The following is a 21,572-nucleotide window of genomic DNA, read 5'->3' as shown; positions in this document are numbered from 1 at the left end:
CTGAGATGAAGTAGTGAAGCATGACCTTCAAATGTTGGGCCTCACGAAGGCGATGACAAGTGACCGAGACCTTTGGAGATATGCTGTGCTTGAGAAGACCCAGCAATCCAAGTGAGACTGTAACCATGGCCTATGCCAGTGTAGAATAACCAGCCCATTTAAGAGTATTCTTCAATCATTGGGCTTTAAACTGCACTTGCAAAGACCTGTTGACACAAGTGAAGTCATTGTCATGACCGATGCCAGTACCACCTGACTGGCCTTTGTGCCACTCTCGGAGTGGTTGGCATTAGGAAGGGCATCCAGCTGTAGAAATTTTACCAGATCAGATTGGAATCTGGTGCAGCCTTCTGGCTTGCCAGCCCTCAGTCAAACTGTCCAGCTCATACCAGCATGGAAAGTGGACGTTAAACGATGACAATGATGATGATGATGCAAATATAAACACACACATACATACATATGAGGTCTGATCAATAAGTAACTGAACTGTTGCTATAGTAATGAAGCTAAAGCATACAGAGTGAAGCCACTTGGCACAGATTAAACGTGAACTTTGTTGTGCATACGTACTAAGTTTTAACACTCTAGCTTACTTCTGCTGTTTACAGCAGTGCTTGGAAGGAAAGTATGTAGCATATTATCATTGCATTAACCATGATACCTGCTTAGAGGCCGATGCAAAGTTGCAGAAAGTGTATGGAGAGGAGTGTATGAGTGGTTCGGATGTTTCCAAGATGGCTGAAAAAATGTTGATATTGATAAATGTTCTGGGAGACCTGCAACTAGCAGAACTGAGAAAAACATTGCAGATGTGCATGCAGCTGTGAGGAGAAATTGTCAAATCACTATCCATGAGTTATTAGAGGATGTGCAGATTAGCTATGGTTCAGTTCAGTCCATTATCACTGAAGATTTGGGTATGAGTCGCATGTCTGCCAAGTTTGTGCCGAAACTGCTTTCAGTTGACCAAAAAGACACTCGAGTTTCAGCTGCACAAGATCTTGATTGTGTCGAAAATGATAGAAAATTTTTGAAAACTTTGTGTAGGCCTCTAAGCAGATATCGACAAGCTTTTGACAAAATTTGATGCAGATTCTCTCAACTTTCTGTCATGGTCAATGCAACAATCACACACTACACACCTTCCTTCCAAGCACTGCTGTAAATAGCGGAAATGAGCTAGAACATTAAAACTTAGTGCACATGCACAGCAGAGGTCAAGGTCAGTCTGTACCAAGCAGTTTTACTTTGTGTGCTTTAGCTTCGTTACTATGGCAACAGTCCAGATACTTATTGATCAGACCACGTATATCATAGTCATATAAATTCTCTCCTCCATACTGGCATAGGTTGAACAGTTTGATAGAAGCTGGCCAGCTGGAGAGCTGCCTGGGCTCCATTTGTCTGTTTTGGCCTGGTTTCTACAGCTTGATGCCCTTCCTAATACCATCCACTTTACAGAGAGTACTGGATGCTTTTAATGTAGCACTGGTGTGAGTGGTTTTATGTGGCATCAGCATACAAACACACATACAAACACATATACATACACACATAAATTAAAAATGATAGAAAAATTAGTTTGAAACAATGGAAGAATCTTTTCTTTACTTATATACATAAAAAAATATTTGACTTCCTTTCTTCCTCGTGCCATAAAACTTATTCTAGTATTTTATAAGTATTATTGTTCCTGATTAGCCTCAAGGAAGTAGTAAACCCATGATTTAAAACATCCTATTCATGACAATTACATCCTTCTTATTTATTCAGGGCCATATTATCATTATTGTTTTTTTCAGTCATTGGACTGCAGCCATGATGGAGCACTGCCTTGAAGGGTTTAATGAAACAAATTGACGCCAGTACTTATTCTATATCAGTCTCTTTTGTTGAACTGCTAAGTTACAGGGATGTTCAGAAATCAACACTGGTCGTCAGGCAGTGGTGGGGTCAAACACACACACATGTGCACCTAACTAGACCTACAATCATGTATATACACCTGCAGGATTAAAAGTAATAAATACACAAAACTCAACACAAATTACCTCAACAGACCAGATTGAGCAACCACGGATCTCTACTTCTAATCTATCTCCATTCTTCATGACAACACCTGAAAAAAAAAAAAATAATAATAATAACCTTCCTAAACTTTTTATTCTTTACAAATAATAATAATAATAATAATAATAATAATAATAATAATAATAATAATAATAATAGTTTATGTAGGACTGAAGTAACTCAACAGAAGTTTTTATAGATAAAGAGAGAAGAGTTCTTTACTTTGTACGATTGACACAATCCATCACTAAGGTAAACATAGCTGACGTAATCCATCACCAAGGCATTTAACGACCGAAGAATGAACCATCATATCATATGCCTTCTTAAAGTCAATCCAAGCCTCAGACATGTTTGTATGATGTTTTTTTACATCATTAACCTTCAGATGGAATAAAAATATAAGAGAACTATTAACCTCTACTTCTCACTCCAAGAAAACTAACACTGGAGTTTCTGCATGCTGTACCTTGAAACTCAGCCACAAGAGAGGCAAGCCCTGTTCATTGTGCAACAACATGACTCAAGTCAATTCTATCAGGAAACATAACAGAAATGGACTGGGCTGCATGTTGTGTTCTTGAGCAAGACACTTTATTTCATGTTGCTCCAGTTTGCTCAGCTGTAGAAATGAGTTGTGATGTCACAGGTGCCAAGCTGTATCAACCTTTGCCTTTCCCTTGGATAACACTGGTGGTGTAGAGAGGGGAAGCTGGTATGCATGGGCGACTGCTGGTCTTCCATAAACAACCTTGCCCGGAAGGGTAACTTTCTAGGTGCAATCCCATGGTCAGTCATGACCGAAGGGAGTCTCAGCAACAACAGAACAATTAAACAAAAGATTCAATGGGCACAGATATGACGTCAGGCACAATAACAGTAGCTCAACAGATCTTGCCGAAAACTTTACATCAAACAGCTGCAATTTTGAAAAAGACTTGAAAGTGCATATTCTCAGAAAATATTCTGAATCTGCTACACTTTCAGTCCTCAAAATGTACGAGGAGAAATATGTTTGTGAGTCATTAACATCACACTCTGAAAGAATGAACAAAATGACAGGAATTTCATCATATTTACACAAAACTGTTTGATTAAATATTCTTCTTTTTTTCTTCTTTCCTTTTCTTTTTTCCAGTTGTAAAATTGAAAATTAAAGATGATGTCATTCCATCAAAGTGGGGTTTCCCTTGTTCAAACTTTTGAATTTGAATTTCTATGTATCACTTTTCATTTTGAACTCGACAAAGGCAGGCAAGCTGTTGAAATATTCTTCAAACCAATAAAATATCAATTTGCAATTGCACTGCACTCTTTGTATTGTTTATTTACCTTTGTGAGGAGTTATGTCACTCCTTTTAAAATATGATAATAATAATAATAATCCTTTCTACTATTGGTACAAGGCCTGAAATTTTGGGAGAGGGGGAATGTTGATTACATCGACCCCAGTACTTGACTGATACTTAATTTATTGACCCCAAAAGGATAGAAGGCAAAATCAACCATTCACAATAAAGAAAAAGTGATATATACAATATACAAATGTGTGAGAAATCCTACAAATGCAAGATTACTCTGAATACCAAAGGTAAGTGCCTTCTAGCTGTCCTTTTCCAGTGTTTTTGGCACATACTGGGAGCAGGCCCATTCACTCAGGCAACCACACCATTTCACCAATCTTTGAAGAGATCAATTACTTGGTGCTTGTCAATGCTTAGAATTTCCCTAAAACGTTGTTACTCTTCCTCATCACTAGGCCTCTACTGAATGCTATGTGCAAGTTCGGCTAGCTGTATTGCCAGATTAGTAAAGGGCTGTGAGCATCTGAACAAAATAACAGATGCCAAGCACCTGGTCTTGGTCTTCACTTGACCCAAGATTGCAGCTGTGGTAAAACATATCTGATGTCTCAGATATCAGATACAGTACATATCAGCACATCATTAGCCATAGCAGACTGGACTCATTGCACAGAGGTGTTGGCAACAAATGGAACACCTGATCAGTAGAAGGCATTTTTTTCACATGAAGCAAAAGAGTAAATGATGCTTCAATCTGGTCAGACAATAACTGGAGCAAGTAATTAATAGTTTCTGTTACCTAGGTGATCTAATGAGCAGTAGAGGTGGGTATTCTGAGAGTATAGTAGCCAGAGTAAGAATGGGTTGGAAGAAGTTCATGGAGCTATTACCACTTCAGACTAAAGAGCAAATTGTATGATGCTTGTGAGCAAGGAGCAATGATTCATGGTGGTGAAACATGGACCTTAAATTCAGAGGATTTGAAAAGAGTATAAAGAAATCAAATGAGCCTGCTTTACAGCATGTCAAATTTTAGTGTGCATGAACGATGGATTTCAAATCAGTTAAAAGAAAATCTGGATGTAAGAGAGAAGACTGCACTGGTATAGATATGTGATGCATATTGATGATGACAATTGTATAAAAAAAGAGCATAGTATTTAGTGAATGAAACCTGCACAAAAGGAAGCTCTAGAAAAACTTGAGATGAATTGGTGAAGACTGATCTCAAGACACTGAGTCCCACAAAAGAGATGACAAGGGACAAGTGATGACATGCATCACTGGAAAAGACCTTCAGTCCCTGTGCAAGTAGGTCAAAGTAAACACTGAAATGGAAGTAGTGAGGGTAGCTGGGATGCTCTCGCTGCATTCATCCTCTATGTCTCTCTGATATTGTCTTGCTTTTCTTTCTTTCACTAGCTCTCATCTTTCCCTCATTCTTTATCATTCACCCCCTCTACCACCCATTCATACTTACCTGTATCAAGTGGGATAGCATAGGATCACCCTCTAGTCAACCAACCCCCACCATCTGATCACTCTCACTCTCTCTCCCACTTACTCCTTACACTACTCATTCCCTTCCATTACCTATCCAACACTCTCTTTTATTATACTCTCTTCTACTGCCCTTTCACAACAATATATTTGCTCCTCCTATCATGCTTTCACTTTTCTAAACACCTCACCTTAAGTTCAGTTAATGTTATCACAGACTTGAATTACAAGAAGCTTATCCCAACTTTATGGCAGAAAATATGGAAATTTGAAATGATATTTACAATATCTGAAGAATATTTTCTATACTGAAATTCTGAAAGACTTATTTCAGACCAAAAAGCAACTTCAAGGCAAAATACTGAATAGGATGCCAAATTAAAGGAAACAGTAACTTACCATCTTTTAGCGTTTTCATCAAACTATCTGAATATTTTAGTACACCATAATAGGCAAGAATTTGAGGTATCCTACAAAAAAATTTTAAGATATGTGCTTTGAAAATATATTGTTCCTTGTGAATTTAAACATATAATAACAAATATTAATAATTTCTATTATTTGACCCAAAACAATTGAAATTTGATAATCATCATCATTGTTTAACGTCTGCTTTCCATGCTGGCATAGGTTGGACAGTTTGACTGAGGACTGGTGAGCCAGAGGCTGCACCAGGCTCAATCTGATCTGGCAAAGTTTCTACAGCTGGATGCCCTTCCTAATACCAACCACTCCAAGAGTGTAGTGGGTGCTTTTACGTGCCACTGGCACGAGGGCCAGTCAGGCGGTTCTGGCAACAACCACGCTCAAAAGGTATTTTTACATGCTATCTGCATGGGAGCCAGTCCGGCAGCACTGGCAATGATCACGCTCGAATGCTGTTTTTCACGTGCCACCGGCATATGTGCCAGTAGGGTGATGCTGGCAATGATCATGCTCGAATGATGCTTTTCACGTGTCACTGGCACAGGAGCCAATCCGTGGCCTTGGCAACGATTACGCTTGGATGTGCTTTTAACATTCCACTGGCACGAGTGCCAATCAGGTGGTACTGTCATTGGCCATGTCAGCGATTTTGATTTTGATTTCACTTGTCTCAATAGGTCTTCACAAGCAAGGTTTATTGTCCAATGAATGAGAGATATTCATAAGTGGGCTGGTTACACCCACTGGCATTGGCCATGGGCTATGGTCTCACTTGGTTTGTTGGGTCTTCTCAAGTAAAGTGATGGAAAAAAATCATTATTAAAGAATAAAGCTTTGTGGCTGATTAAATGTTTAATCTTACACTATTTATATGGCATGGAATTCTGATGATAACAATAAAACATAATATGCAACTATTGCTTTGGCTGATATATAAGAGTAACTTGTAAAGATTGTGTTAACATATTACTAAATACATAAGAAATTTTGTGCTAAGGATTGTACAAAATATCAAAAGCATATACTTGTAAAGTTACCAAAAAATATTCTGAGTTAGGGAAGATAAAATTTTCAATTTTTTTGAAATTCAAGATAGTTTAAGATTTTCTTATTCCATATCTCAATTACAATGTTCAAAGCATAATCCTTCATAACCATTAATTATAAACAATGAATAAAAATTGAAGTAGTTTCAAGTAAATGAAATTGAATAGACCAGTCAAGTAAGAAGCCAAATAATAACGAGAGTAAAAATGCAATTTTGAAAATTAACCAAAGCAATGATTAAATTCTGATAGCAATGACTTCATTTTTTTGTGGCATGAATAATTTTTTACTGAAACGGTGCTATGATTGATTTACAGCTCCACAATTTTCTTCTCATATGATTAAACTTAAATTTAGGCAGAGTTTTGAAAAAGGCTGCAGGAGACAAATATCTTACCTGTAATCAGCAAACATAGTGAGTTTCTCTATATCGTAAAAGAAACCCAAACCTTGACCTTCAAAACAGGTCCATATGTCCGCTACGAGAATTTGTGCTCTTTTGTAAAAGGAAACTGTGGGCAATATAATACAGTGTTGTATAATAGCAATATTATAAATATTATAAAAAGGCATCTATTGATAACATAGTATAGAAACTGTATAAGACAAGTACTAATATCAGGCATTAGCAAAAGGTGACTAACAACAGTATAGACCTATATAAAATAACTAAATACAATTTAATATATATCACTTTAATATATCTAATATAATTTAGTTTAGGAAGCTAATGGCAATATAATACAGGTCTGTATAAGGGAATTAATGACAATATAGTATAGATTTCTATAAGGGCATTTAATAGCAATATAGAATAATTTAGATATTTGTAGAAGGCAAAGACAGCAATTTATCAAAGATTAAGTACTTAATTATCAAATGCACATTTTTGGTGATACTTTTATCTAGCATTCTTTTATACACAAATATCATCCTGTCAGTTTCACTAATGAAATAAAAGCATTTTTATTATAAAAGCTGCAATGCAAAAATTACATAGATTCAATCATATAATCAACAGAACTATACTTTTCCATGTTTGAGATAAAAAACTATAAGAACACTAAATGTTATTTGATACAAGGGCCTATGAAATAAAACACTATAAATTCTGTAATCTATAATAAAAGGTCCTAAGGTTAATGTGGGGATGAGACAAGCTGGAAGGAAAGAGCTGTGACATCAATGGTCAAGGGGCTTGACTGGAACAGGAAGGGTGAGAGAGGAAGTGAGGGAAGGAAAACCAGGGTCATCCTATTTTGCCTAAACAGACGTGAGGCAAGTGAACTGATAGGGACGGGAACTAGCAGCTGCTATCGTTAAGTGTGCAGGTTGGACACAAGTTTTGAATTGAGTACAGCTGGACAGCAGACAACAAGAAAGTAGGTGGATTGTTTCTTATTTCCCTACATTACAGTTCCCTCGTACAACAGTTAAATATTTAATATTCTCTTTTCTCTTTTATCTCTTTTACTTGTTTCAGTCATTTGACTGTGGCCATGCTGGAGCACCGCCTTTAATCGAGCAAATCGACCCCAGGACTTATTCTTTGGATGCCTAGTACTTATTCTATCGGTCTCTTTTGTCGAACCGCTAAGTTACGGGGACGTAAACACACCACCATCGGTTGTCAAGCGATGTTGGGGGAACAAACACAGACACACAAACATATACACACACATACATATATATATACATATATACGACAGGCTTCTTTCAGTTTCCGTCTACCAAATCCACTCACAAGGCTTTGGTCGGCCCGAGGCTATAGTAGAAGACACTTGCCCAAGGTGCCACGCAGTGGGACTGAACCCGGAACCATGTGGTTGGTAAGCAAGCTACTTCCCACACAGCCACTCCTACGCCTATGAAACAAATGCTTCGCCCGCAGGGGGACTTGAACCCACGACTCTCAGATGACTCTGTGAAGATTCAGTCATAAAAGTCTGAAGAACTAATGTAGCTAGGGATTCCTTAGTTTAATAGAACCATTTTCTGCTAGATCATAAGTATAATAAGATGTTAAATTCAGCTAGTAAGAATTTTGGTTATAATATCAGAGGTTATAATGTTGCAAATCTGAATGAAAAGGAGAAGCAACAATCATGAGAACTACCTATGGTAATTGTCTCACAAAGTCGATAACATACAGTACTAGTAGAGACAAACAGTAGAGATGAACCCCAAAATATACACTGGGGTAGCTGAACTAACATTCAAAAATCAAATTCATAAGCACAAACATTAATTTGTCAGCCATAAAAAAAAAAATTCACTATACCTTTGTTGAAATTCATATGAGACTAGTACTAGTACTTTGTGGAAATTCCTGAGACTAGTACTCACAAAACTCAAAATTACTTGCTTAATTATAGATAAGTCACAACCAAACAAGAATGGTAGCTTCAAATAAAAAATGAGGTGTGACCTTTGTTTGAGTGAAAAATTAAGAATTTTAGTTCAAGGGAGAAACAATTTGAACAAAAGAATGGATTTGTTAGCACTTTGTTTGTAAATATCAGCCGCCTCAAATTTCCTCTGGTTCAGAAAGAAAAAATGTTGTTTTTAAATGAGTAATTACTGCAAGTATATAAGTGTATGTGTGTGCATATATGTATGAGTGTGTACATGCAGATGCATACAAAATGTGCACAGACACACACTACATTAATGCATTCATACACATTATCTTCAAAAATTATTTAAAGCATTACTTAAATAACAATACAATTTCATGAGGAAAATTATTAATTAGAGTGACCTTGCTTGTATGAAGTTGAAAACATTTCAAGAATTTACGAGAGAATTAAAAATGAAATGAAAAATTAGCTTAAAACAGCTGTTTTTGCACGTTATTTGCTACATTTTTTTTTCTTTTTAAAAAATCTCCATAAAGATAAGCATTTTCCTCATAACTTTCATATCATTATCACCATCATTTAACAAGCGTTTTCCATGCTGGCATGGATTGGGCAGTTTGACTGAAGCTGGTAAGGTTAGGGGCAGCACAAGGCTCCATTGTCTGTTCTGGCATGGTTTCTAAGGCTGGATGCTCTTCCTCATGCCAATCACTCCATAAAGTGTACTGGGTGCTTTTAACATGGCACCAGCAACAGTAACAGTTCTGCTGTGGTGGACAGTTTCATATATTTTAAAATATATTCAAACAAGATATTTGAAGTAGAAAACAGAGTTAGATCATCTGTCTGTTATCATTTAATAAATAGATATAATGGAATGTTTACTGGCTGATGTTTGTCGATTTTATATCCTCTCCATTTTCTTATGTGCCTTATAAATCCTGGGTATAACATATTAGATCCAGTTATAACATATTAAAGAATACTCTACATTTACATATTGAGTTCTTTAATTTATTGGTTCTCAGTGAAGGACCGAGGTATCTGGTGCCTTGCTGTACTCAAGAAGACCCATCCTTCACAGCAGAAGTTTTAATGCCACTTCCCCTGCTGTAGAGGATTGATTTACAAGAGCCCTGTGCTGGTGCCACATACAAGCACCCATGCTGGTTCCATGTAAAAAGCACTCAGCACATTCTGTAAAATGGTTGGCATTAACAAGGACATCCAGCTTTAGAAACCAAGTCAAATCAGACTGGAACATGGTGCAGCTCTCCTGCTTGCCAGCTCTGGTCAAATGTCCAATCCATACCAACATGGAAAACAGACATTAAATGATGATATATGTTTGTATGTATATATATATATATATATATACACACACACACATATAAGGCAAATAAGAAAGTATAATGGTAACATGATGTAACCATAGCCTATGGATATATCTCCTGAGAGTGACTTTATTTACTTACTACAGGATGGAATACCATGGATTATAATAACACCTTAAAATGAAGTTCTTACTTTTCCTTACCATGTCTATAACATTATTTTTTATTTTTACCTATTTTATTCTATCTTATCTTATTTTACCCTACTCTATTATTCTAACTGAATTTCCCACATGTTAGTTTCCTAACATTTTGTACTCTCTGAAGAAGCCTTGAAGCTCAACCATTATCCAATCTCTGTCCAATGTTTGTTCATCCTTGTATATCACTGATGTGATTAGGATGACTTGGGAGATTCTGAGGCCTCATGGTAGAAACGGCTGTAAGGGATTTGTATCTGTACACTCATCTATTATCATTCACTCATCTCTATATATATATCTGTTTACGTATTTATTGGCTGATCTCATTCGTTTACCTGTACCACTTAAACACATGTCTGTTATCATTTAATAAATAGATATAATGGAATGTTTACTGGCTGATGTTTTTCGATTTTATATCCCCTCCATTTTCTTATTTGCCTAATAAATCCTGGGTAAATTTCCAATTTACCCTCACCCATACTTAGTATTGAATTGCAATATTGCCATGCACATGGTTAGAAATACAGAGGTACACATCCAGTAGTATATTGGATATTTAATATCCCTTAGATGGTTTCTTAACCTCTAACTCATACAGACATGTGCGTGCGTGCGTGCACGTTGGTTTAAGAGTTGCAAAGGTGCCAGATTATTAGCCAAAGCGCTGGTAGTTTGCATATCACCAGCATTGCTTAGAGTCTATGATGAAAATACTTGAGTATTATTTTTCCCATTGATCACTACTGTAAATAGTCATCATAAAGCAGATAGTGCTTATTGGAGTTAAGTAAAGGAACCACTTTATAGTTGCTGTTTTTCTTAAGCTACTGCAGTAAATTTAAGTCCAACTTAAAGAAGGTAACTGGAATTTATTCCTGTGCATTCTTCCCTAGATATTTCATTTACAGAGTTACCAGTGAGTCAACTATAGTTTGATAGTAAACTTGTATTGGCACCTGAAGATAATCAAATATTATTGCTTCTAATTTAGGCAATTTTGAAGAGATGATGTTAGTTACTCAAAGCTTGTACTTGGAGGACGAAAGGCAAAGTTTACTTCATCAGGATTTGAACTCAGAAAGAGCTTGAAGAAATACTGCAAGGATGCCATAACAATGCTAATCCCTTACATAATAAAAAAATTATGCTGCCCAAAAGATAATGTTAATAATTTGAATAACTTTTATTATTCAATAGCAAAATTTACTAAAAATATATATTCCAAATAAAATAGGAATTCTAATAAATACCTTGCTTGGAACCATATGTGGCTTCATCTCTATAAGAAGGAAAGTTGTTGACAATGAGCTGTAACAAATTTTCAGCACTGTTATCACTTTCTCTGATACAGTTAACAAAACTACCTTGATATTTCTGTTTAGAGAAAACAAAAAAAAATGATTGTACAAGAACTACACTCAGTTAGTAAACTTATTTTATAAAAACTGTTGCAGAGATTGACAAGATTCCTAATAATGACATATCATAAATTATCTATTAATGTCATGTCTCTCTTACACAGTCTGTGCAGATTTATTATGTCACTTCGCCTCCACTCTCTTTCATGTACTTATTCACACACTCTCCATGTCCTCACATATCTTCCTTACCTCCCTCCCAGCCACTCCAATTTCCCTCACCATCACTTGCTAGAGTCATGTCTTCCCCATCTCTAAACATATCACTCACACTCTCATGGGACACTACTTCTATTACCCCAACTGTTCCCTTTGGGTATGTCCCAATACATCTCCAACACCATCTATTTCTCTCTCTCACTCTGACTGCCTCTCTAGCTTTCTCTCTAACTCTACCCCACCTTTCATCTACTTCCTTGTCCAACAGGGATAGCCAAATGTCTCCTCTATAGTAAGACAACTGTCTCTGTTTCTCTGTTGTGCTTTAACCTCTCACCTGGCACACAGCCACTTCCTTCAATTCCATTCCTTCTCTTAATTAAGAGGTTTCTGTCATGCAAGCTATTTGGTGACTCCACTGGTGCTGGTGCCACATAAAAAGCACCTGTGCCAGTACAACATAAAAAGCACCCACTCCACTCTGTAAAGTGATTGGCATTAGGAAGGGCATCCAGCTGTAGAAACCATGTCAAAACAGACAATTGGAACCTGGTTCAGTTCTCCAGCTTGCCAGCATGAAAAAGGACATTAAATGATGATGATAATAAGAGTTAATTAATGAAAAGCCTACATCTCTCTTTTTAAACAGAATTAGTCATTTAGATAATAAAAGTTCTCATCATTAAATTTTGATATTCGAAATTTTTGGCTTAGTACATCAAGTACACTTGAGCCTGCTCTGAGTTTACATGTAGTAAGTTAATGTTCCCTAGTCACAAATTTATAGCAACCCTTACAAGCCAACACATGCATTCATGCAAAGATGTGGTGTTGCTAGTGTGTCTGGATGTTTACAATTGGTTGAATATGCAATAGCAAGAGTTATGTGGGAATTAGTGAATAATTCGGCTAAGAATTTTGCATCAAGTGAGAAGAATCTCAGGTTAAGTCAGTGTGAAAGATTACATTCCTCAGTTGAATCATTTGGTTGATTTTCAGGAACTAAAAGGCTGAATAGTGCATTGAAGTGATTGAAATAGTTGATCATATACCTCTGGACACATGTAATATCATGTTCATTACCCAAAATGATAACCTCTTTAAATCTGCTCATCTATCCTTAATACTTTCAACATCTCAAAAGTAATGGACATTGTGAGACACAACCAAATCCTTAATCACTTTCAATGTCTCTCCCTCTCGCTGATCACTACTGTGGTTTCTGTAGAGCTATAGGCACTAGACATCTGCTTCTCTATATCATGCATCACTGTTCTCCCACCCTTAATCCATGTTGATATCAGCTAAAATTTTGACCAGTCTAGTATGAAAACTTTTAAGTGGAGTTGCTCATCTACAGGTTCCGTTTTTAAATCAGTTTCTAAATCTAGAGTTTCTAGGCAGACTGCTCCATCACATTGTGTCAGTGGACTTCTTTTTTGAACCATATACTATCAACTCTGGAGTTTCTCATGGTTTGTTATCCAGACTCTTTTTTTTTTCTGTATATTAATGATCATACTGTTACTCCTAACTACACATATACCTTTGAAGATAACCCAATAATTCACTCAACCTAAATATTCTGCACACATGTATTATTTGCACACAACCTAGACATCTCATGCAGACTTGAGCTTTTTTTCACAAAGAGAAACGTCCAAAACATCCGCCAATGGTAATTTAGTTTCCTTTATCAGAACTCAGATACAATCACTACACATATGAAGAAAATAATTTTGACTACACTCTTTCTACACATGAACAACATATAACTACACTTCTCAAAGTCCTCATAATAACTTATGACTACACTATCATTATCAAAAACTGCATCCTAGGTACTAGGTTTCTGTTTCTGAGTAAAAATATTTCAGCTCTAATCAGTTGTTAACCTTCTACAAAACTGGAGCATGAGCTGTGAACAGTTACTAGAAACACTGACATCTTAGCATAAAAAATAAAGATTATGCAGCTACCTAATAAGCATTCACACCCCAACATTCTATAATGCTCACAAATCTGTTATTCCTTTTCACTATCTCTCTTACTGCCAATGCATAAACCTCAGCTCCTAGTAAGCTGCATACACCCCTCCATACCAATTTCACTTAAGCTTACCCAATGACCTATCTTTCTTTTTGTTATCATCTTTATTGTGTCTCACTTCACAAACCCTACAATAAATATTTTGCTCAATCCACCTTCTTAGAACTGGATCCCTCTGCAACTCCTTTCTCACTCACATATTCCTCTCACTCACATTTATCTACAAAACTTGAAACTGAATAAACTTCAGTCACACTGATCACACTAGTCTAAGTAGCTAGCAAAGATCAGGGCACTTCCTCTGATCCTTAACATAAAAGTGAAAGAAATCAGGATCATAAATTGTCAAAAACCAATTGAATTTTTTGTCTGTGCTACCACTATGAAAACAAGATCTACAACAGATACATAAATGAAAGCAAACATACTTGATCCCCTCAGATTCTGATCACTTTCTCTAATCTATGAATGATCTCTAAAGTTATGTGCTTTTTTAATCAAGAATTACTCAAGCAGTGGCAGTAATGAACCTTATTAATTACTAATGTTGAGGAATGTGTGTGACAGGAATGAGTTTCAAATGTTCAGCAGTATTGTAACAAACCTTCATAATAATCTTGCATGTATGCTTCAAGGCTTGTAACCTTTCGGAAAACAATGGTATTTCTTGGTTGGAATCAGACTTTAATATATCAGTGAGTTGTTCTCCAGAAATACTTGCACAATATGCAGGTGTAGTGATAGGGATGCCATTCTGAAAAGAGAAATTTAATATATCTGTTAATATAGGGAGCATTCTCATTGGGAAATATTTCTGTATGAAATCACAATAGAAAACTAGAATTATAGAGATGCTATTCAAAAAAGAAAAAAAATTAATTTATAGGAAGCTTAATCAATGGTAACCACAATGGCTGTAATATCATGAATGACAACTATAAGGAGAATGAATGAAGTAAAAATTATGACTAGAATAATACAGATACAAAGAGATGATTATGTGTAAGTGATTGCTATTACTAAGGTATAAAAAGCGTAACTTCTATAACTTGGCTGCAAGAGGTGACTCCATATATTTTTAATCAAACCACTGATAATATGAGCACTCATTTAATGGATGATAGGCCAAACACACTACTTAGTTTAACATCATCACCTGGTCCTTGCTGACTTTTAATGAATTTCATATTGTTGCAAGTATTCACACAAGAGTCCCAGTTCCTTTCTCATCCATGTTTTTCTTGCCTGGGAGGGACTATAAAGCTCATCACTACTCCTTTCCTGACTAATTTATTAAAAAAAAAGTTAAATTCAGTCTGAAAATATCTAAAATATTTGTGAGCACTATCTCCTTCTCATAATACAGAAAAAAGTAACTGTTAATCATTTTTTGAATTGTGGCATGAATTGAATTCACAGTAAAAGTTAAAAATCCACTTACATCTAAAGCTCGATTGACTGCAGCACATAATGACCAGTAACCTGTGTAAGCTTTATCCTTGTAAGTTACTGTATATTTATTGCCAGGATCTTCACTCCAAAATGAAAAATTCATTGTGTCAAGTACAAAAATCCTGCAAGTAAAACATAACACATATCAGTTAGTTTTCCAGAGAAGCATAGTGAAATTCTTTCAACAGACTCCTACCAACACTACTCCAGTTATAACCAATACTTGGTTATCGAATAAAAAGGTAAAGGGTAAAGATCCCCTTCAGTCATGAATGACCACAAGATGGCACCTAGAAAGTTACCCTTCAAGGCACAAATCTGGGCAAAGTTGTTTTATAGAAGACCAGCACTTGCCCATGCATACCAGCCTCCCTTCTCCATGTCACCGATGTTATCCAAGGGAAAAAGAAAGGCCAATACAACTTGGCGCCTGTGATGTCACAACTTATTTCTACAGCTGAGTGAACTGGAGCAACATGAAATAAAGTGTCTTGCTCAAGAACACAACACACAGCTTGGTCCGGGAATTGAACTCACTACCTCATGATTGTGAGCCCGATGCTCAAACCATTGAGCCATGTGCCTTCACATTGATATGGAATATAAATTTAGGGAGATGGAAGCAAACTTTTTTATACATTTCAGTTAATCAAATTTCAGAAATAGAGAGCTTGTTCATTTTTCAGTGATACTGGTAGTTCCATTTCAAGAAGATGTCTTTTTACCATGTAAAGAAATGCAAGAAACACATTGACTTGTACATAAAAGTATAAGTATCAGAGATGTGCCCTCTGTGTAGGCAAGGTAGGCAGGACCTACCCGGAATAAAACTATAAATTTTGATTAAATATAAATGTATATGATTTTTAATTTATTATAAAATGCTAATAAATGCATAATCCAGTAAATGACAATTTTGATGTTAGGCACAATCTTCTGTGCTTTCCAACCTAACATATATGCCAACATATAATGATATTAAACCTATGAACCATGAGTGACACTTTATCATAAAGGCAGAATAATTACTGTCTTTAGTCAACTGTCATTATAGAGTGACGAATGCATACATGTGTAATGTACCATGTACTTGCATATTGTTGTTGTTGTTTAGCCCTTAGGTTAGCCCTCATTGAGCAGTCATAGACCAATGGAGTTGTAGTCAAGACTATCCCTTATTAGTGTAAATTTAGTATTGCATTATACAATTGTCCTTCCTTTTCACGATGGGGGTGTGTGACATGAAGGAATGTGGCTCAATTTCTAGCTACATATGATATGGTATTGTATGTATGTGAGTGCATGTATGTACATGCACACATACAAATGTGTGTTCGTATGCATGCATGTATGTCATTATTCAGTTTATTTCAAGATTTCTTGCCAATAGAGAAAGAATTGGTTTCTAACCTAGATCCAAGACTCCTTCATTGGAATTTCATCAACAACAGGGTGGACTGGTGGGCATTTGTTCATATGTATGTGCGCACGTACATACGTATGTGCGTGCATGCAGATTTGTATGTTTTATGTATGTATTCTCATACATATAGTTGCATATCTAGACATGCTCATCTATATTTAAATGATAAATTTCTGGAAAGTTTTACAGATTTTTACAGTTCCAGTGATGGATTGGATCTGTAGTACAGTTCCAGTAATGGATTGAATCTGTAGCTTTCTCCTTTCTGGTTTTGGGAAGCCTAATTTCTCAAGATTGGTATTTAGGTAGTGTGTTACATGCCCCAGGGTCCCAATAATTACAAGTATAAACCTGAACTTGTAATCTGGATAGAGTAACTGCAGATTTCTTAATAGTTCAGCATAGGTGTTCTCTTTTTCACTGATTTTCAGCTTTATGTTAACATCTGCTGGGCAGCTAATTTCCACAACTGTGCACAGTTTCTCTTCTCTATCCCAAATCATTATATCAAGTCTGTTGTGCTTACATTTTATTGAGGTATTCACTGGTACATTCCACCAATATTCTTTTTTTATTATGAGTGGCTATAGCTTGTACCATATTGTGGATTCTTATTTCTTTGTACTCGGGATTACCCATTCCTGCATGCGTAGAATTCTACTGAAATAGCAAACTTAAAAAATACCAGACAACCAACAGAAAACCTGACATGCTAGAAACAACAGGTAAATGACATCATTTCTGAAGAAACTTCTCCGCTTTCCAAAAAGCTAAAAGTGAAACATTGGAAGTGTGTAGCTTTTTGAAAGTGGCGAGGTGATGGATAAAATTATTAAAGATTCATACTCTGTTTTTACTCCATGGATTACCAAGAAAGAAATATTTGAAAAAAGTGAAAAATGAATTTGGTGTGGAGAGGGAGAAAATTAAAATATTGAGAACATGTTTTGTGGGTGTCCTGAATTGCAAACATAGGAATCGGAAGAAATTTAGGAAATAAATAAGGCAGAAATAAGGAGCAGAAATGTCACCTTGGACATACTAGAAAGAAGAGGTAAAGGACAGAATTTCTGAGAAAACTTTCTTTAAAGTTTATATTGAAGATCAGGTTTTTAAATACGTTCATCACAAACAAAAATTACACAATAGAAAAAGATCATTTCAATTGGATGTAAGCTTTAAATCTGTGCATGCACACTGCAAGAAATGGCATAATTCACACAGAAGTTTTACCTAGAGCGTGTGTATATGTGTGTGTATCATAGGAAGTTATTTTATGGCATTCTTTCGTTTGAAGAAGCAAAGTTGTCAACTCGACATATGTGGGATTATATGATTGTTTGTTAATTTCCATAGAATTCTTTTAATTTCTTTATACTTTGAAGAGAGCAGAAATTGAAAGAGAAGATAAAGTGAAAAAGCAACATTTGCTTTGAAGTGAGAGGAGAAAGTGAAAGCTGTACATGTATATGAAATGGACGTGTGTGTGTGTATGAGAGAGAGAGAGAGAGAGAGAGAGAGAGAGAGAGAGAGAGAGAGAGAGAGAGAGAGAGAGAGAGAGAGAGAGAGAGTGAGTGAGAGAGAAAGAATGAGTGAGAGAGAAAGAATGAGTGAGTGAGTGAGTGAAGGTGTGTTGTGATGTATGAATTTTTTTGCATGCATGCGTAAGTATCATTCACTCTCTCTCTTCCTCACTCACACACACACATTATCTTTCATATACACGTACATAAATGGGCAGAGGTAAAGAATATCTACACCACCTGTTTTCGGCATAGCCCTAACCCTAAACACTGGGTGTGCATATTCTTTACCTTCACCCATAAATACATATGCATACATCTTTTTTGTGTGGGAGAGAGCAAGAGAGAGAGTGACTGTATTTCTTATATATATATATATATAAGTCTCAGTCATGATCACCCTTACAGAAAACTTCAACTTGAGTCCATTTTACATAGATCAAAATTACTTTTTAAGTGAGGTTGTTTGTGTGGAGAAGATCAAATGAGAATTCAAATTTCAAACTTCTTCATGATGATTAGTAGAAAACCTAGATAAACTCTGATGTTTCATATATACACACAAATACAAATAGAATACAGGCAGGGGCGCATGCGCGCGCACACACACACACACACACACACTTGCATGCATAAATATTTAACATGACAACATGTATCAATGTACAAAGAATTATGAATTATGTAATTAAATGTTATAGTGAAGTTAAAATACAATTTACCAGTCGACAGCACTGACATCCATTGTCTTTGGGTTAAGTGCATGCTTCTTCCAATTTTTTATATCAAAACTTTTATTCTTCACAGATTCATATATCTAAATAGACAATGCATGGAAATAATAATTTAGTTAAATGACAAAGAATGACTCCTGCTTATATTAAAAAAACAGGTTATTTCTAATTAAATAGAAGTGAATTCTGTACAGTAGTTTACTATCCAGATTTTCTTATATTATTCTCAGCAACATGTGCCCCTTTTTAGATATTTGCATGGACTGGTACCTCAATATTAAATTTTTATGGAAATCACAGAAAGAAGGCACTGACTTAAGGAATGATATTGGACCTTGGTGCATCAACAATCATGATTCTACTCACTCATAACACAATGTCCAATTCATATTTTAATCCAAACATAGATTCTGTTGAAAGTGTGTTCAAGATATAAATATTGTACCCAGTTTAAAAATGTTATTTATAAGAAAAATAACAGTCCTTCTAAACACCAAGTGTCCATTCCTCTAGTGAAACCCAGTGACTTCACAATGCTTCTATAACAGTGTTATTACTGGAGTTAAGAACCACTGTTTAAGACTGATTTAGTCATTCATCTACCTGGATTGATGTGTTATATATGAGGTCATTGAAAAAAGAAGCATGAGTCAGGTGCAGCATGATAGACTACATAGATGTTTACTGTATTGGTTTGGTGGCTCACAACTTTGAGTTCAAGCTTCTATAAGTGCCAGTCCAACTGAACTAAGAGAAGTGATTTAAATGAAAATTAAGAGGAAAACAATGATTGTACATTTAACATAGAGACTAATAGCATCTCAGTAACATAAAACAATCACTGAATGAATACTTTATTTCCTAAATCTGTGACAGGTCTAAAAAAATGACACTTCAAAACCAAGCTATATTCTCTTTTAGTTTGCTACTTAAAAGGCAATCAGCTAGAAATATATCTCTACTCCTTTAATCCATATGACTAATGAGAAAAAAAACAACAACTCAGATAATAGCCTACAAAAAAAGGCACTAAAAAGGGGAGAATATAAAAATGTATAAGCATTAAATAAGCTTAATGCACACATACTCACAACACACACACACGCACACACGCATGCATGCATATACAAAAGCACAACAGACATTGTGTTTTTTGTAAAAATATATATAATACTCTATTTTCTTCAAACTATTCAACTGAAAAATAAGGAGCATTGCCACTTAATAACTGATTGCTTATTTGTAAAAATTCTTGTAATGTAGTAAGGCCAAGAAAATGTTTAATTGATTAAAACTATACCTGTAGTAAAAATTATAAAAAACATTCACAAAATAAATCACCAGCAGAAATAGCCACAACAACCACATCTTAAGGCAATTTTCCAGTTAAAGCAGAAGTTAGACTTGTGGTCTCTATAACAATCTATTCCATTTTGTTCTATCCTTTACATTCACCTTCAACAACACCTCTTTCTTTATTTTCTCTTCCATTACTTTTAGCTATCTTTTTCTCAGTTTCCCCCTTCTTCTACTTCCTTCCACATTCATTTCCATCACTGCTCTTAGTTACTTTCATCCTTACTTGGTACATGACCCAACTGTCTCCTTCCCTTTCTTTCCACAACATCTTTCACTGGTTCTATTCTTATCAATTGAAAATTGAATGACAGCTTTAATGGAGAGCAAGTCTGGTGATAGTACTAGATATATCTTTATCTTATTACATTTCCAGTGCTATTTGTCTGAACCTAAAATGATACAGACATAAACAGAGTTTGAGTGAATAAACTCAGACATGATAACGAAAAAAAATAACTTGAGAGAAATTACATTTGTATGAAAAAGCAAATAGTTACATCCATGCCAGACAGTATAGTGAGCCAAAAATATTTAATTCATTAAAATTACAACCATATTGAGAAGAAAAATATCAAGATCAAACAAACACACTGCTGTTTGTCTACCCTACGGCTCTTAACTAGAATTAAGCATTAAGTTTATTATTTCTCCTTACTACAAGTGTTATTCTAATTAACATTTTTTTTTGGGGGGGGGGGTATTAAATTAAGATCATTGGAAACATGCTACAGTGTATCTAGTCTCATTTCCAAGAAGGACTATTGTTAACAACAGTCAAGTTAGCTGTAGTATGTATTTATTTTTCAGGCTGTTGATGAAAACCACTCAGCTGGATGACTTGTACCTTAAATCTTCAGCATCCAGATTACTCTATCAAGTGTAATGCATATTTATCTACATTGGTTTGAATTTATTATGTATTATCTTGTAGCTTCAAGAATTCAATGATGTAATTGTTTATTTTTAGAATGACATTGTAGGATAAGTGTGAGCTGGATCTAGTCAGTTTGAATGTAAAAGAGGTAATATATTTGGGCCAGTTTAAATACTAAATGCTTAATGACCATGGTGACCATGACTTTTAGCTGAAAAAGTAGCCAAAAGCCATAAAACTATGAAAAAGTATTCATAGGAAAAAGGGGAATATATTAATTTAAACATTTACAAAGAAATTTGGGGAAGTAAAGTGTTGTGACAAGCAAATA

The 21,572-nt window shown here is 35.5% G+C and overlaps 1 protein-coding gene across 5 annotated transcripts in view; it reads right to left on the bottom strand.

Annotated features, from left to right (window-relative positions):
* The window catches only part of LOC106878108 (queuosine 5'-phosphate N-glycosylase/hydrolase), a 39,336-nt gene that overhangs the window by 3,311 nt on the left and 14,453 nt on the right, over positions 1-21,572 (bottom strand). For all 5 annotated transcript variants that reach the window (XM_014927230.3, XM_014927235.3, XM_089358215.1 and 2 more), the window contains exons 3-9: positions 18,997-19,091; positions 15,318-15,450; positions 14,481-14,630; positions 11,501-11,624; positions 6,748-6,862; positions 5,277-5,347; positions 2,055-2,122 (exon numbers count right to left, since the gene is read on the bottom strand). In XM_014927230.3, the coding sequence (XP_014782716.1) occupies positions 2,055-2,122; positions 5,277-5,347; positions 6,748-6,862; positions 11,501-11,624; positions 14,481-14,630; positions 15,318-15,450; positions 18,997-19,091 (756 nt within the window). The remainder of the gene's footprint in view (positions 1-2,054; positions 2,123-5,276; positions 5,348-6,747; positions 6,863-11,500; positions 11,625-14,480; positions 14,631-15,317; positions 15,451-18,996; positions 19,092-21,572) is intronic.

This window comes from Octopus bimaculoides, chromosome 1, assembly GCF_046866305.1.
Source record: "Octopus bimaculoides isolate indiv1 chromosome 1, ASM4686630v1, whole genome shotgun sequence".
NCBI lineage: Eukaryota > Metazoa > Mollusca > Cephalopoda > Octopoda > Octopodidae > Octopus > Octopus bimaculoides.
Note: the sequence above shows the minus strand (reverse complement) of the source record. Positions and strands in the feature narration are given on the sequence as shown.